The 16,280-nt window shown below is 42.4% G+C and overlaps 1 protein-coding gene across 1 annotated transcript in view; it reads right to left on the reverse strand.

Moving 5' to 3' along the window:
* Positions 1 to 1,764: 1,764 nt before the first annotated feature.
* Positions 1,765 to 16,280, reverse strand: part of hipk3b (homeodomain interacting protein kinase 3b) — a 40,741-nt gene continuing 26,225 nt past the window's right edge. The window contains exons 4-16 of the mRNA XM_061814231.1: positions 14,755 to 14,874; positions 14,574 to 14,660; positions 14,011 to 14,195; positions 13,778 to 13,937; positions 10,859 to 10,982; positions 9,695 to 9,816; positions 9,435 to 9,559; positions 8,965 to 9,132; positions 6,161 to 6,493; positions 5,935 to 6,081; positions 5,597 to 5,844; positions 4,364 to 4,503; positions 1,765 to 2,922 (exon numbers count right to left, since the gene is read on the reverse strand). Of these exons, the coding sequence (XP_061670215.1) occupies positions 2,455 to 2,922; positions 4,364 to 4,503; positions 5,597 to 5,844; positions 5,935 to 6,081; positions 6,161 to 6,493; positions 8,965 to 9,132; positions 9,435 to 9,559; positions 9,695 to 9,816; positions 10,859 to 10,982; positions 13,778 to 13,937; positions 14,011 to 14,195; positions 14,574 to 14,660; positions 14,755 to 14,874 (2,427 nt within the window). The 3' untranslated portion in view covers positions 1,765 to 2,454. The remainder of the gene's footprint in view (positions 2,923 to 4,363; positions 4,504 to 5,596; positions 5,845 to 5,934; positions 6,082 to 6,160; positions 6,494 to 8,964; positions 9,133 to 9,434; positions 9,560 to 9,694; positions 9,817 to 10,858; positions 10,983 to 13,777; positions 13,938 to 14,010; positions 14,196 to 14,573; positions 14,661 to 14,754; positions 14,875 to 16,280) is intronic.

Raw genomic sequence — 16,280 nt, forward strand, 5'->3', positions numbered from 1 at the left:
TTTAAATCCTAAAACACTCTCATGGGGCTCCTGCACTGCTAAAAATATTGTTAACGTACAAGTTAAATTGATACTGCAAGCTACAGTTTTTAAACGTGTAGGAAACATCAATATGAAAACATACCAAAAAAAATTAAGTTACAGATCGATACATCATTTATATGCCGTGATGAGCCCCGAAGGATAGGTCGAGAAGGATAAAATACTGATGCAAAAACACGCACACACACACACACACACACACACACACACACGCCTACCCCCCCAAAAAAAAACAAGAAATGCAACTAGTGTTCATTATCAGCAATACAGTAGTTACAATGACACTCCAAATAGGATCACGAAAAAAAAAACTAATCAAAACCACTTCTATTTTAGATAATTAGGGACCTAAATACACACACAAAAAAAACCAAACAAAAACAAAAAATAAAACTCAGACAACTCCCCTAATTTCACAGCGATGGAAGTGGCAATCATCATTTAGCAGCTTATCTATGATACATTCATGAAAGAAATGATACGACTTATTAATTGCCCAATAAGCGAGACAAAATCTCAGCCGTTTTTAAATACACGTTTGTTTTATATATATATAATTTTTTTTTTTTTTTTTTAATCCACCCCCATTTTACTACCATGTTCTACGTAAGGAATACACAAACAGAGTAGCTACCTTGCTCAGGAAATGAATTACAGTCTTTGGTGCTGCCAAGCAACTTCATTTGAAATTAAAGACAAAAAAAAAGTACACAAATAACTAAGGAAACAGAAAAACAAGAATATCTACATATATAGATATATGATATATAGACTGGTGACACCTGCTCCCACCGCATATATTTATATATGTATATGTATATATCCTCCCTGAAGGAATGTTTAAAAAGAAGCAGTCGACACAGAGAAGCCTTGAGCCATCAACAAATGTAAAGGGCAAAGTTAACTTTGTCGCACATGCATAAATGAGGGAAATTGCACACAATTAAATTCACACCTCATCAAGCATTTGTACTAAATATCTCTATATCTTGATAATATACGTGTGTGTGTGTATCGTCGAACACTGCATGGTTTGGTCAGGCTTGGAAAAATTCCATACGGTGAATTATTTGCATTGTTTTTCCTTACCTGGTCAAAGCCATGCCCACACTCACTCACACACACAAGTCTAAAACACCGAAGAAACAAAGTGAAAACACTCAAAACGAAAATTACAGAGGGGGGTTGGGGGGGAGGGAAAGGCGACTATTTCGATTGTATTGCAGTTTCGTCAAACAGTACAAATACTGTTAGTAATAAGAGTTTCACTAAATAGAAAGTGATTATCAAATATGAAGCAATACTCGGTACTTGCACTTTGTACACTAGATCATTCGGACAAACAAAAAGTTATGTTTTTTTCCCCACCCCCACATCATAATCAAAGCATTCGCAACAGCACGGCATGCCGTTTTTCTTGCATGAACGGAAAAAGGAACTTTACGACACTGCAATACACACCGACTCCAAAGTAGAAGCACCGCGATCCGCGACGCGTCACGTCCATGCAGGCTATGTGCATATAAATATACTCACACATAGGGCGCATCGAGCGATTGGAATTTCAAGTGCTGCAGTCCAGTACATTAATAGTCTCGTATATAGTCATATGTAAGTAGTAACATGAACAATATGTAAGGCACTATGGCTGAAGGACAGTTATACAATGCAGCGAGTCTTGTGACACAAATGATAAAAGAGCAACGTTTTACGCATCGTTCATTTTTACACTTTTTTTTTTTTTTTTTTTTTTTTGCTCATGCAAGACCACATGCAGCGGTGAGGAACGACCATATTTCAAAATCTGCTTCATTGACTTTTGACATTGCGAACACCGAAAAGACACTGAAAAAGTACAAATACTCGGAACGCGGTACAACAGACACTGTCGACGACACCTGGCGATCTGGAGCTAGAGACGGGGGGTGGGGGGATGGGGATGGCTTTACAAATGTGGATGTGTCTTGCTCACGTAAGAAGGCGATATAGAAAAATAGCTGGGATCGGGGGAGGTGGGGTGCGACGTCAAACTATTCAACAACACCCCAATTATTTACCTGTTTTGAGGAGTATTCGTAGAAGATCCAATGCAAAGGTATATCAAATGTGCAAAACACATTAAGTGTGAGTTTAACTACTCATTCATTCTATCAATCATTCATACATTATTTCCTTCAGATTTTTTTGCCCAAATAATCTCAAACATTGTTCTTTTTTTTTTTTTCTTTCTTTTTTTTTTAAAGCTTGAAGTACAATTACACCCAAGTTGACATGATTCAAAAATAGCTTGCTTTCTCTGTGGTTGTGCCATGGTTTTTGGAAATGAAAAACCATGTTGCTTGTGGATTAAGACAGAATTTGCCCCGTGCGTTTAGCCCTCGGGTAGTGAAAAGAGTACCTGGGCACCTGCGCTCAAATGTAGGGGTACTGGTTTATTTTGGTGGGGCTGAGTGGGAAACTGCCATATGCCGGCGAGGCAATGTAGGAATGCGGGGGGAGGAGGGGCTTGAATTGGCCTTGGGGATGCAAGGTGGGGGAGGGCAAAAGCTGAGGATTGATGCCCACTGCGACCTGATGCACGATGCCCGCCGGGTGAGAGATGCTGTATGCGGGCTGAAGGACTGGGCGCGAGGCACCGGGGGAGGCCAAGAGGTGGGCGACTGGGGCGGCCGTGACCAGAGGACCAGATGGGGGATACGACAACAAAGTGGGTTGGGAGTGCGGGTGCCCCCCAAGGTGGGGGTGGCCTGCAGAGTGGTTCGGACTGCTGTGGGACAGGGTGAATGCGGGCCCGTGGATGGTGGGGGGGATGAAGGCCTGCGGTCTGCGATGAGCAAAGTTGCCGTTCCATTCCTGGTGGCAGGAAGTGAAATGTTGGACCTGGTGGGAAAATAGGGAAGGAGCAGGTTTCAAGAACAGACGTCGTGCCTTTCTTAGCCACTAGATGGGGCTGTGCCCAAAGTTTTGCAAGGCAGGAATGGCAATAGAATGCAAAGAACTGAAAAAAATGCACACTTGTAGACACCCAAATAGTGGTTTTCTTAACTCTTGGGCAAAATACCACCTCAAATCATACTTACCTGTTCAAGTACATCCACAATGACCAGCATGACTGGTCATCAAAAACAATGCAGGTTTATTATTATAAGGTATAAGCCACTTTAACATTGTGCAAGTTTAACAATAATGCTCTTAAACATTAGAAACTAACAAAATGCTACTTAAATACTAATTCAGTAAAACTGTAGTGCAGAAAAAAGTTTAATTAAATGCAAATCTATTGTATTGTACTTAACAAAATTGTAAAAATGCGCAGTACTTCATCTTTTTAAAAAGTCTTATACCGTAATTTCCAGCCTATAAGCCGCGACCTTTTTCACACGCTGCGGCTTATGCGGTGATTCAGCTAACTTATACATTTTTTCTAACGGCCACAAGGGGTACTTGAGCTGAAAAGGTAAGCATGACACCGGTGGAATATATGTGCCGAGGAAGTACCTTTTACCATTATTTTTTATTTTTTTTTAAACCGGCAATGTTAGCGCTGTGCTAGCCTGGTTGCTGCTGTGTCTCAGTGATTTTTAACAGGATGGGTTTTTTTTAACTGGCCCGGTTAGCACCACACCAGCGTTAGCGTCATGCTAGCGCGTCACTGCTGTGTTACTGCCACGTCTAAGTAATTTAGATATGTCTTTTTTTAAACCGGCTCTGTTGGTGCTGTCCTACCGTGTTGCTACTGTGTAGCTGCCGCGGCTGTTTTTTTACCGGTATGTTTTTAATTTTTTTTACCAGTCAAGTTCGTGCTACCGTGTTGTTGCTATGTTAAGCTAAGCTAAGGTATTAAAACTTTTAAAACTCTGTGTGTACTTAGTGTCTTCGTAAATATTACGTATTTCAAGGTGGGTTTCAAATTGGGCACTTACGGCTTTCACACTGATGCGGCTTATATATGTACCAAATGCTATTTCCTTTCTAAATGTACTGGGTGAGGCTTATAATCAGGTGCGCTCTCTCGGACCGAAATTATGGTAAATATACACATAACTAAAAATATCTTTTCAAGATTTGGGATATTTAATCTCCTAAATGTCAATTTCATCTAAATTTAAATCTGTGATTCTTTTGCATACCACTACTGGTACTTGTACCACGTTTTAACAATCAGTGATCCATATTATTTTTCTGTTATCGAGTCAAACTTGTTTTTCTTTATTCATCCTTATTCTGGGAAATATCTAGCAGTCAAACAACACCCTTACTGGCATGCGTGCATGAGGGTGTGACGGTATAATATTTGACGCATGACGCCGCAAGTTCTCACCTGCCCAAAGCCAATGGGTTGCTGCTGCTGGGACTGGAATGAAGGGGTGATCTTTTGGGAACGGTTGAGGAGAGGAGTGGAGTGGTGATGATGCCGCCCAGAAGGGCCTCTCCCTTTGGACTGGTACGAAGACTCCAAAACTGCTCAAGTGGCGAGGGAGGAGAAAACAAAGCGATCAGGGCAATAGTCACATCTTTTATAAATGAATAACAAAAAGAGCAAAAGCATGTCATTGCTATAAGTAGATGACTTTAAACAACAATTGTGGCAGCGGGCTTTATCAGTTGTCTGCTATCGTAGTAAGTTTGATCAGCTCCGAATATTCAACGTGGTGGCACCGGTCCCCTGAATGCCATCTCAACGATTATAAATAGACATGTTTGCGGGATCAGAGAGGAACTGGTAACTAAGCTCTTTCATAGAGCTTAAAGTGAGGCCAGATCATGAGCCATAAAAATAGCTGGTAGTCCTGGAATAGCAAGCTGTGCCCTTTTATGTAGGGCCGCAGTTGCTGTTTGGAGGTGAGACATGACTTTGACGTGAAATGTGATATGACTGCACGGTTTCTGTGAAGGATTTACACAGCAATCTGCCCTAACCCCAACTTTAAAATGTAAAAATAGTAAAATAGTATGTGTGTGTGTGTGTGTGTGTGTGTGTAGGTGGAGGCGTTAAATAGTCAGGTTGATCTCCCACTGGCCACAGCTGTTATAAACCCTACTCATGGCGTGTGCAAATCCTCTTTTACAACTGAACAAATTAAATATTCAAACCTTTTTGTCGATGACACCCAGGAAACGTGTTCACTGGAAGGCATCCGTGTTTTGAATATGTAATCCAAAGCAAATTCCACATGCCATGTGTAGCTTTATGAAGCTCACACTCACGCAGATAGATACACAGGCTAGCTGTGTCAGTTTGGAATTAGACCATCGGCAAAAAAAAATAAATGTCCATTCCAGAAATGGGCTCAGACAAATCAGTCAGGTCAACCCATAATCACCTGGGAGAACCTCTGTGGCCGACTAAGATGGCGTAATCCCAGGCCATGTGACCTGTAGAGCAGACAGCAAGTGGTGACTAGACTTTTGAGCTATCATGACCTAGCACTCGCTGCTCTCCTGTGTAGCCAAGTAAGTAATTCGGGTATATTACTCACATGCTCCAGTGCTACAAGGAATACTGAAACAATTACTGATGCATTAATTATTGGCGAAATGTGATCAGCATTACCTGTGTTTCCAGGTGTTTCACTGACACCCGTGTTGTTGTTCTGTACCCTCATTGGAGGCACCGCAGCCGTACGCATGGCCGGCTTACTGGGCTCGGTTTCCAGGGCAATACATGTAACACGAGGCTTGCAGTTCTGATTGCTGTTTGTGATGTAACACCGCTCAGGGAAGGGACTGTTGTTATTGCCGTTGGAAGCAGGTGAGATGTCCACTGTGTCGCAACCGCTCTCCGGTTCATCATCAGACATGCTGTTGGCGAGAAAAAAAAAAAACGTGATATTTTGTTGTGCCAGACCCTGTAACTTGAGGCTTCTTTGTGACAGCCTGTATCGATCTTACCTGTTGGGATGTTTGCAGGGTGACGTGCTGGAATGCACGGAGGCCGAGGAGCTGGTGCTCAGGGTGCTGTCAGGGCTGCTGAGGGAACAGACTCTCTCCATACTAACTGTGCTCTGACACGCCTCACAATCTGCACTTCCTTTACATCTGGCAAAGACAAAAGGGCATTTATAACTTGAGCCATAGCTCTTTTTTTCCCTCAAAGGACGTGGCAGTTTGTACTCACTCGCCCATCGCATGCCTTTGTGCGCCCTCCTCTTCATCACTACTGATGCTGATGACGCTGACGGATGGGCTAGTTAATTCGGAGATCATCATGGCATGCCGCTGCTCTTGCGACACCGAAAGCTCCTCGCTGTCTGGCTGAACTTTACAGCAGTTGTCGTCGTCTTCTTCCTCCGCCTCTTCTGTTTCTTGCTCCCGTACAAGAGCATGCTCCTTTTCAGGGCACCTGGAATTTTGCGCCGACGACTCTTCCACATTCTTTGCTATATCGGCCATCTTTGGGGACTGGCATGGTAAATTTGGGATGTTTGTGTTTTGGGAAAAGTTGCTGCCTCTGTGGGCGGATAAACACACCATGAGCTCATGAAAAGCAGCACTGACAATAAACTCAAAACTTCAATAATTTACTGAACATTTATTAAATGTCCACTGTTATGAAATGCATGATTTTTAGTATGTTATTAATGAAAAAACGGCAGCCGGTATCTTCTTCTTTTCCTTTCGGCTTGTCTCGTTAGGGGTCGCCACAGCATGTCATCTTTTGCCATCTTAGCCTATCTCCTGCATCTTCCTCTCTAACCCCAACTGCCCTCATGTCTTCCCTCACCACATCCATAAACCTTCTCTTTGGTCTTCCTCTCGCTCTTTTGCCTGGGAGCTCCATCCTCAGCATCCTTCTACCAATACACTCACTCTCTCGCCTCTGAACATGTCCAAACCATCGAAGTCTGCTCTCTCGAATCTTGTCTCCAAAACATCCAGCTTTGGCTGTCCCTCGAATGAGCTTATTTCTAATCCTATCCAACCTGGTCACTCCGAGCGAGAACCTCAACATCTTCATTTCTGCCACCTCCAGTTCAGATTCCTGTTGTTTCTTCAGTGCCACCGTCTCTAATCCGTACATCATGGCCGGCCTCACCACTGTTTTGTAAACTTTGCCCTTCATCCTAGCAGACACTCTTCTGTCACATAACACACCAGACACCTTTCGCCAGCTGTTCCAACCTGCTTGGACCCGTTTCTTCACTTCCTGACCACACTCTCCATTGCTCTGTATTGTTGACCCCAAGTATTTGAAGTCGTCCACCCTCGCTATCTCTTCTCCCTGTAGCCTCACTCTTCCCCCTCTACTTTTCTCATTCACGCACATATATTCTGTTTGACTTTGGCTAATCTTCATTCCTCTCCTTTCCAGTGCATGTCTCCATCTTTCCAATTGTTCCTCTGCATGCTCCCTGCTTTCACTGCATATGACAATATCATCTGCGAACATCATGGTCCAAGGGGATTCCAGTCTAACCTCATCTGTCAGCCTATCCATTACCACTGCAAACAGGAAGGGGCTCAGAGCTGATCCCTGATGCAGTCCCACCTCCACCTTAAATTCCTCTGTCACACCTAAGGCACACCTCACCATTGTTCTGCTGCCATCATACATGTCCTGTACTATTTTAACATACTTCTCTGCCACACCAGACTTGCGCATGCAGTACCACAGCCGGTATGGACCCATCCATTTTTTCACCACAAAACATAATCTTGACATATATGGCTTTTTGTAACTCCTGCCATGAAAATCCTCTCGAGGGATTTGTTTTCGAGAAGAAGCAGGAAGTGACGTACAGGGCAACCTCAACCGGTCTCGTCTGTTTATACTAGTAGTACCTGCTGGAAGGTAGCTCATCGTTCCTTCGTGTTAGCCAAAATGCCAGCTCGTTGCATTGTTGGACATTGCTCGAACACTCAGGAGGATGGATTCGCTCTTCATACTTTTCCAAAAGACCCGGTTTATAGTGACAAATGGATTGCACAGGGGCAAAGGACGAGAGATTTGTGGGTTCCAAATGACAGGTGGTGTGTATTCAGTTATTAAAAAAAAAAAAACAATGGTTGGGGGGGGGGCATAATCCATAAATCAGGGGTGCTAAATGTGTTGATGTGCCCTTTCCCTGCAGCAGCCGCTGAAGGATGGCCTCCGCAGGCCTTATGGATCGCCGCCGGCCTTGTCGACACGGCTTCGGCCGGGGTGGCTCGTCGCAGCGGCCTGGTGGCTCATCTCTGCCGTGGAGGTAGATCGGACGGGAAGGCGTTATGGCCGCGGCGTCGTCGCCGCTCATGGGTAGCGTTGTTTTTATCACCGCTGCACGGAGGTGGATCGGCTGGGGAGGCGGGTTGGCTGCGGCATCGTTGTTGTTGCTCGCGGGTGGGGTTTTTATCACCGCCACGCGGAGATTGATCAGGCGCGGAGGTGGTTTGGCTGCATGCGGTTTGGCCGTGATCCACATATCATCTAAGTATGGCTCGAAACGATAGGGTAACATTGCCCCAGTCACTTCGTTCGGTTGTGAGATGTCCTCTTCTTCGGAAAGAGCTTCCGTGTCAGAACGGGCGTGTTCATCTCCCATAGTAGGTGGCACAGCGTGTTTTCAATGGCGAATGTCCCAGTGTGATGTCACGGACAGAAGAGGCACACCACTTGGACGTCGAAGGAGACTTCCGCACCTTTGCGCATGGATGACGCGCTCTTCGCTCATATTTATTTTTTTGTATAGACATTGAAGTGAATAATGTTATATGTATTTTTCATTACGATATATATTTTAGAATGTTTATAGGGATGACACTTGACCTTTAATGTGATGGGAATTTGGATGATCACGAATAAGAGTTGTATTTTATATTCTGGTTACCCTATTTAGCACCACCAAGGGCCAAATAGTAGCAACGCAACAATCTGATGCATCGTAATCTGCTCATTTTGATTTCACAAGGCACACATTGAATAAAGCATTTCACATTGCATACCTGTTGGTACAAGGCTTCACTCTCTTGTTGGCAGCAGGCTGCGGCCACACCACATGTGCAATGCCTATATTTATTGGCTGGTGGGCGGGCATGGTCATTTGGTTGGTTAAGAATGGCTGAGGGTGGGCAATCATGGAGCTGTAGTGGTTACCATGGGGACGCACTTTCCTGCGTTAAGAAAACAGAACATTGCGCGGTGATCCAAAAGCCTTTAGCACCGTCACTGACTAAATGGTCTCAGTCCCAAAGGACACGCATATGACTCACCAATCATTAATATTCAAGGGACACAGCTTTCTGTGTCTGTGTTGCAGCGCAACTAAATCCCACACGAGAACAAAAAAAACTAAAGCTAATGATACCCTCACTCCACATACTGTTTGGTACTTTGTGTCAAAATTGCTTTAAAAATATGTACTTAAGTGGATAGGAGTAGAACGTATGACTAACACAGCTCAGATTTAGCTTACCCCCAGTCACCCACTCTCGGCGGGCCTGCCACTGTGTCAGATGCCAAAGTGGTTGGCGGTGGGGGAACTGATGTCACCTGCTGCCAAGCGGGTACCAAAATCTGCTGGCCTCGGTTCGACCAGGCCTGTTGAAGTGTAGAGAATCCAAAGAAGCCGCGTTTATTTCATGATTGTCTTCAAACGCAGTGTTCATTTAATTCAACTGCTTTACACATTATAACCTAATTATGAGTGAGGTCATAAATGAGGGACTGCAGTACCTGTGTGATTACTCCTGGCCTGATTTGGATGGGCTGGATTGGGGGAGCTTGAGTGACCAGAGGCACAGAGGCCTCCATTCGAACAGAGTAGCTCGCTGGTTTCACAGTGTTGGTGGGTATTCCTGTAACGAAAAAATACAGAACACTAAGTTAGAGTTGTTCTTTTAAAGTGTGAGGCACATGGTTCTTGACCTCCTCTGTATCCAAAATGCCGGTGGCTGTTCTGAATGGGGATTGAAATGAATGAACGAAACCAATGAAGTACAAAGCAGAATTCCCTCAAAATTTGAATTTTATTTCTGCAACACATTTCCCAAATTGTGGCAAAGGTGAAAGGTAACACAGTGTGGTATGGAAGTAGATTAGTGGCACCGGGATTTGAATTTGAAATGTAAAGTGATCACATTTTCAATAGTTGCTACAATTCACTGTCTATAATTCACCGTCTCTGCCATCAGGCAGAACAGCCAGTCAATCGCAGTTACGCTTTCTTAGTCACGTGACGTCACATACTAAGAAACCATAACTGGATTGGCTAGGTGTTTCGTTCTGACCTGAAGTGGATGAACAGACGGTGAATTTTAGACAGCCAATTGTAGCCAGTAGAATTTTAGACACCGAATTGTAGCAAGTATTGAAAATGTGATCACTACTTTTCAAATACAAATCCTAGTGGCACTAATCTACTTCCATAAGTCGTGAACATTCCTTTTCACAACACTCGAGAAGTGTTTGGGAACTGAGGACATTCACTGTTGAAGTGCTGTTGGTGGAATTCTCTGCCATTCTTTTTTTATGTACAACTTCAGTCGCTAAATAGTACGAGGTCTCTGTTGTTGTATTTTGCACTTCATAAAAAGCCACACACTTTCAAATGGGACACAGGTTTGAACTGCAGCTCTTTTACTACGAAGCCAGATGGCTGTAACGTGCATAATGTGGCTTGGCATCGTCTTGCTGGAATAAGCATGGACATCCCAAAAGACGTTCCTTGGTTCAATTTGACAACATGTATTCAATTGAATACATGTTGAAAAGTATATGCAAACCATCGTATTGTTTTTTGTTTTACACAACATTGGAATTAAGGTTTGTACAAACCTAAAATAAATTATATTACCAGTAAAAATGTGTACAATTAAGTGTAAAATGCTCCCATCTTACCTTGAATGGTTGGGGGACATAAGATGAGTGCTTGTTGAAATGAATCGTTGCCTCCAAATTGTCCACTTCCTGTTTGTAATGGTAATCCAGGGTGCAACACTGAGGGGGCAGATGGTGCCAATGCCTAAAACAAATAAGTTAATTAATTAATCAATGACGTAATACTACTAATAATAGGAATAATTAATTTTTTTAAAAAAGGCATGTTTGTAATTGAACCACACCCAACCCTTTACAAGATGCGGTACACGACAGATTAGAGCACAGGTGTCAAATTCAAGGCCCAGGGATCAGATCCGGCCCGCCACATGATTTTATGTGGCCCGCGAAGCCAAATCTAGAGTTTCCATTTCCATGATTCTTGTAAAAATCTGTACCAAAATTTCAAATTGTCATATATCATATATGATCAAGTTGAGATATTTTTGCTACCAAACATGAATAGTTGAAATACACATTACCCTTGATTACTGATTCATAACTTGATTATGTAAACATGATGAGACGATTAAACACTTTTATTGTTTCACATTCAAAACAGCCCTCTGAGGGAAACCCGAACTACAACGTGGGCCGCGAGTGAAATGAGTTTGACACCCCTGGGTTAGAGCATCTGCCTCACAGTTCTGAGGACCGGGGTTTCAAATCACGGCCCCACCTGTGTGGAGTTTGCATGATTTCCCCGTGCCTGCGTGGGTTTTCTCCGAGCACTCCGGTTTTGTCCCACATCCCAAAAGCTTTCATTCATTGGAGGCTCAGAATTACCCTTAGGTGTGATTGTGAGTGCGAATGGTTGTTTCCATGAGCCCTGCAGTTGGCTGGCAACCAATTCAGGATGTACTCCGGCTTCTGCCCTAAGATAGCTGGGATAGGCTCCAGCACTCCCGCGATCCTTCTGAGGAACAGCGGCGGAGATAATTGATGGTTGAATGAAATGCAATCTAAGTTTTGTGCACAGGCCATTTAATTAAGCATGTCCCTCTACTTCACTACTTTATTGGATCTTGAGAATTGAGGCGATATTGTTAAGCAACTGCTTCTGCGCAGGTGCACATGAGTGTTGACACAAAGCCACATGTCATAAGATTCAAGAACTATATTTTAAGCACTGAATCATGTAAAGCATGGCTCTCAATACGCTCTCATTGGGTTGAGTAAAGGAGCTACACGAAAGTGGAAAGAGGCTCCTTTGATATGAAAGGCTCTTTTAGCTTGCATTGTTTTAAACAAGACATATTATGGAAAAATGACTTTTTAATTGCTTGTATGCAAACAGTTGGGTCTCTGGAGTGACTGCCCATTCGTCAAGTGTGAAATTAAACTAAGTAAATGTGTCTGGGACCAAGCAGTTCTGAATTTTAACAAATTGTGAGGTCCTAATTCATGACATAATACCTGACAACATTGGGTTTCTCTACCTATGACAACGATCCACGTTAGTCAAGTTTTGGCTGAACTACACTGTATGAAATACTATGTCAGGTAAGCAGAGCTGCATTGAGTTTTGGTGAATGCATTATAATACATGAGGAAACAATGCTCACATCTAATACGGGGTATGTATATATATATATATATATATATATATATATATATATATATATGATTGTTCAGGGAAGTCAACTGCATGTGACAGACACAGATCCACCCACTAATTATAATTCCCAGTTTGCCCTTATTTAGACTCACAGCTCAGAAACGTACTACTCTGTTTCGGCCAACCACAACAGGGCAGCCTCAGCGGTGGCTCATCTGCACATGGTAGTAAATTGTGGTGACTTGAAAACATGAAAAAATATGTTCACATTACTATGTTTCCAGATAGCATTTATCGAATCGCCGATTTGGAGACTTCCGTCAAGAAGCGGCACTGACATAAAAAGGGTCAGCTCCTTATTTCTCCTCAGCAACAACATAGATTTGCACCGTTGCCATGACCTCAGCGAGATGACGTGATTTTGTTGCCATGACAGCAGAGCTACAACGCAGTAGTTGGGCAAGTCTGCATTTATGAAGGCAATAAGGGTAATGAGCTTTTTAAACATTCAGACAGGATATTGAACATAGCAGGGCTGCGCTGGAGCCGGTCCTAGCCGACTAAGAGGCAGGATGCACGTAAATTTATAATTTTTTGTTTTTAAAACAAAGGCTGAGAGGGTAAATGCACTACATTCCAATATGCCTGCTGTTTATTTTCCTTAAAAGTCACTGTGACTTACAGCGAATGTAAAAGAAAGTTTTATATATATATATATATATATATATATATATATATATATATATATATATATATATATATATATAATCATAATATGATAAACAACCAATTTATATATTGGCCATCCAACACTAATCCTGAGTAGCGTGGCATTCATTTGTGGATACAGCTACTTAAAAATGTATCTTCATATAGTTCTGATCACAATGCAAACATATCTTGCGAAACTTAATTTTGGGTGCCAGGAGTTTACAGTTTAGTATTTATTGGGAAAGGATTTATTTTTTTCATACCCTGATTTTCATACATGTAGTGAGATATTTTGATTTGATTCATTAAATGTAAGACCAGTTGATGTTTTATGTGGGTTTTGTTTATCGACTAGTCTTGGTTTTGTTTGAATGTCTTAAGTTTTAAGTATCACGTTATGATTATTCCTTATGGTAAAGACCACCAGTCTGTCCATTTCGCTTTTGCTCAAGTGTTGATTTGCATTTATTCCTCAAATGAGGCGAGACGCACAAAAAAGTGAAAACTTCTTTTTTTGGGCCCATGTTGAAATCTTGAGTACAGTTTCAAACACGCAAAATCATGAACTGATGCAAACACAACTTTGGTCCTTTTTCAATAAAAAACACTGGTTTAGAATTAGACACGTATGAATAGAAGGTTGTACTGTGAACATGTCAAGGGCTGCTTACTTGTGGGTGGACAACAGTCATTTTGTTGAATGGGTGGTTAACTGTGGCTGCGCCAGTCGCGGCCCCGGGTCTGACGAAGGGTCCTTTACTTCTGTTGGTCGCCTCATAGGTGTTGGGACGGGTTGAGCAAATATCCATGATATGGAAACACGACTTCACACTGTGCGCGAGAAGGGACGAGATCAAAACGATGTGCAAAATGTCACATCTGCAGAGGTTTCACGCCGACTCACTGGTTGCTATGAGGGAAGTCGAGCAGGTGTTGCATTGTCACAAAGGGGTGACTGAGAGCTTCAGCGGGGGCGATCCTCTCCTCTGCATCGATGAGCAACATTTTCTTCAGTAGACCCACAAACTCCCGGCGGTCTGCTTTCTCCGAGAGCAAGTCGCTGCCTTCCAGATTCATCACGAGGTTCACCTGGAGCACAACTATTGAAATCAACTCACCATTTTTGAAATGTACACTTCAGCAACCTTAACATGAAAACCACAGTAGATATTTCCATAAAATATAACTAATGACACTGGTTCATATTCAAATGAAAAACGACCTGGACTAGCATGTGGTTGTGTGGGTGTTTCCGGTCTTCTAAGTAAAGGATAACTTAAACCTAAAGTATTTTTTTCTGTTTAATGTTTATCTGTTTAGAACGTCAGTGTTTCGTCACCGTGCATTAACAAGATGTGTATTCCGCTCTATTTTCCACTTCCGCAAATGTTGAACCACATCCTCGCAAAAGCTGACAGTGAACTTATTTGGATGTTTCCTGTTAGTAGTCAGACGAGTTAAACATACATGGACTATGTCATCCAAACAGCTGAAGATGTACTTCCTTGCTTCCTTTGATTTCATCCCAGTCTCGGTCTCATGCTCATCTGTAGACTGCGGAGACGGAATATGTTTAGTGGTCGTGTTAGTGGAGTCGAACAGGAAGAAGAGGCTTCAAAATGTTATTGTGTGACAAAAAACAGTTCACCTTTATTCTCCAGACTGCATAAGGAGAGTCAGACTCTCTGCAAAAAAAACGTGTTGTCTTCGTCCCTGCGTTTAGTAAATGTTCTCCAGGCAAACCTTGTGTCTGAGAAATGTAGCGAATCTTGTAGCACAGAAATGGAGAGAGAAAAAGTGACAAGAATAAATGATAATTATTTTGAAAGTTATTTCATCCAACCAGTGAAGGAAATTAAGAAATCAAAATTCACAATCATATCCAGACACAGACACTGTGCTTAACACAGTCAACAACGGTGATATCATTCTGTTAAGTCCCTGACAGTCAGTCATTGGGTCCAGATTGTCAATGTCTGGGCACTGCATAACAAATTTTGAATACTGCAGTACAGGCGAAACCGTTAAACCCAAATATCCATGTGCTGACGTCTGACAGTTGTCAGAGTCTTTACATCTTAGCTGAGATAACAAGGTCCTCCTGCGCTAAAATGTCAGATGCCTTGCTTGGTAATGATGACGCTTGGGTGGAGTGAGAGTGAGAGCGTGAGAGTGACAGAGTGAGAGAGTGAGAGAGAGCAAGAGAGCGAGAGAGAGAAAGCCACTGAGAAGCCTGGCTGACGTCAATCACACTCAAGTGTTAAGGACAACAAGCATTACATATTCAAAACTGCAAAGAAGCATAGAGCCACAGAGTGAGAGTCAAGAGTAGCACATTGTCAATCATTGTAGCACCGTTATAACACTTAATATGATAAAAAACAAAAAAATCCTGTTATGTCACACTATTTGGGTATGCCAGTATGGCAGAAATTAAATGCGAGATTGTTACAAGCTCAGCTCTTGGGGATCATGTTTTAGAAATTAGAAAAAAAAAACATTAGTGGAGTGGAGGGGGTTTACAAAATAAAACTGTCTGTCAATTTTGCCATGGCTGGAAAAACAAGGCTATGAAAAAAAATAGGATTTACATACACTGTGCAAAAACACTTAATTTTTTTTTGTCTCACTGTCTGAAGTCAAATCAAACTAAAGCTCTCCTAAGACAATTTTATGTTATTTTCTTTGAAGTCAAAAGTTTACAAACATTTCTTTAGAGTAGCATTTCCTTTGAACTGCATGACTTGGGTCAAACGTTTTGGGTAACCTTGCACAAGATTCTGACTGCTGGAATCCTGGCCCATTCCTCCAGACAGAATTGGTGTACCTGAGTCAGTTGCCTCACTCAGACATGCCTTTTTAGAGCTGGTCAAATTTTTTGGAGGGGATTCAGATCAAGGATTTGTGACGGGCACTCCAAGACATTGACTTCGTCATCCTCAAGCCACTTTTTAACCATTTTGGCAGTATGCTTCGGGTTATTTTCCATTTGGACGACCCAATTGTGCCAAAGTCAAGCGCGGACATATCCACTGCTTAATTATTAGACCAATACATTCTATTTGTCTCAGAGACCATCCAGTGTCAAAAAGCAAACTAATAAGAATACACCTTTAAAAAAAAAAAAATAAATCCAAATTCAATCAGTGAGCTTCTCCTAGAGGTCAGAAATTA

This window comes from Syngnathoides biaculeatus, chromosome 3, assembly GCF_019802595.1.
Source record: "Syngnathoides biaculeatus isolate LvHL_M chromosome 3, ASM1980259v1, whole genome shotgun sequence".
In the NCBI taxonomy this organism is placed as follows: Eukaryota; Metazoa; Chordata; class Actinopteri; order Syngnathiformes; family Syngnathidae; genus Syngnathoides; species Syngnathoides biaculeatus.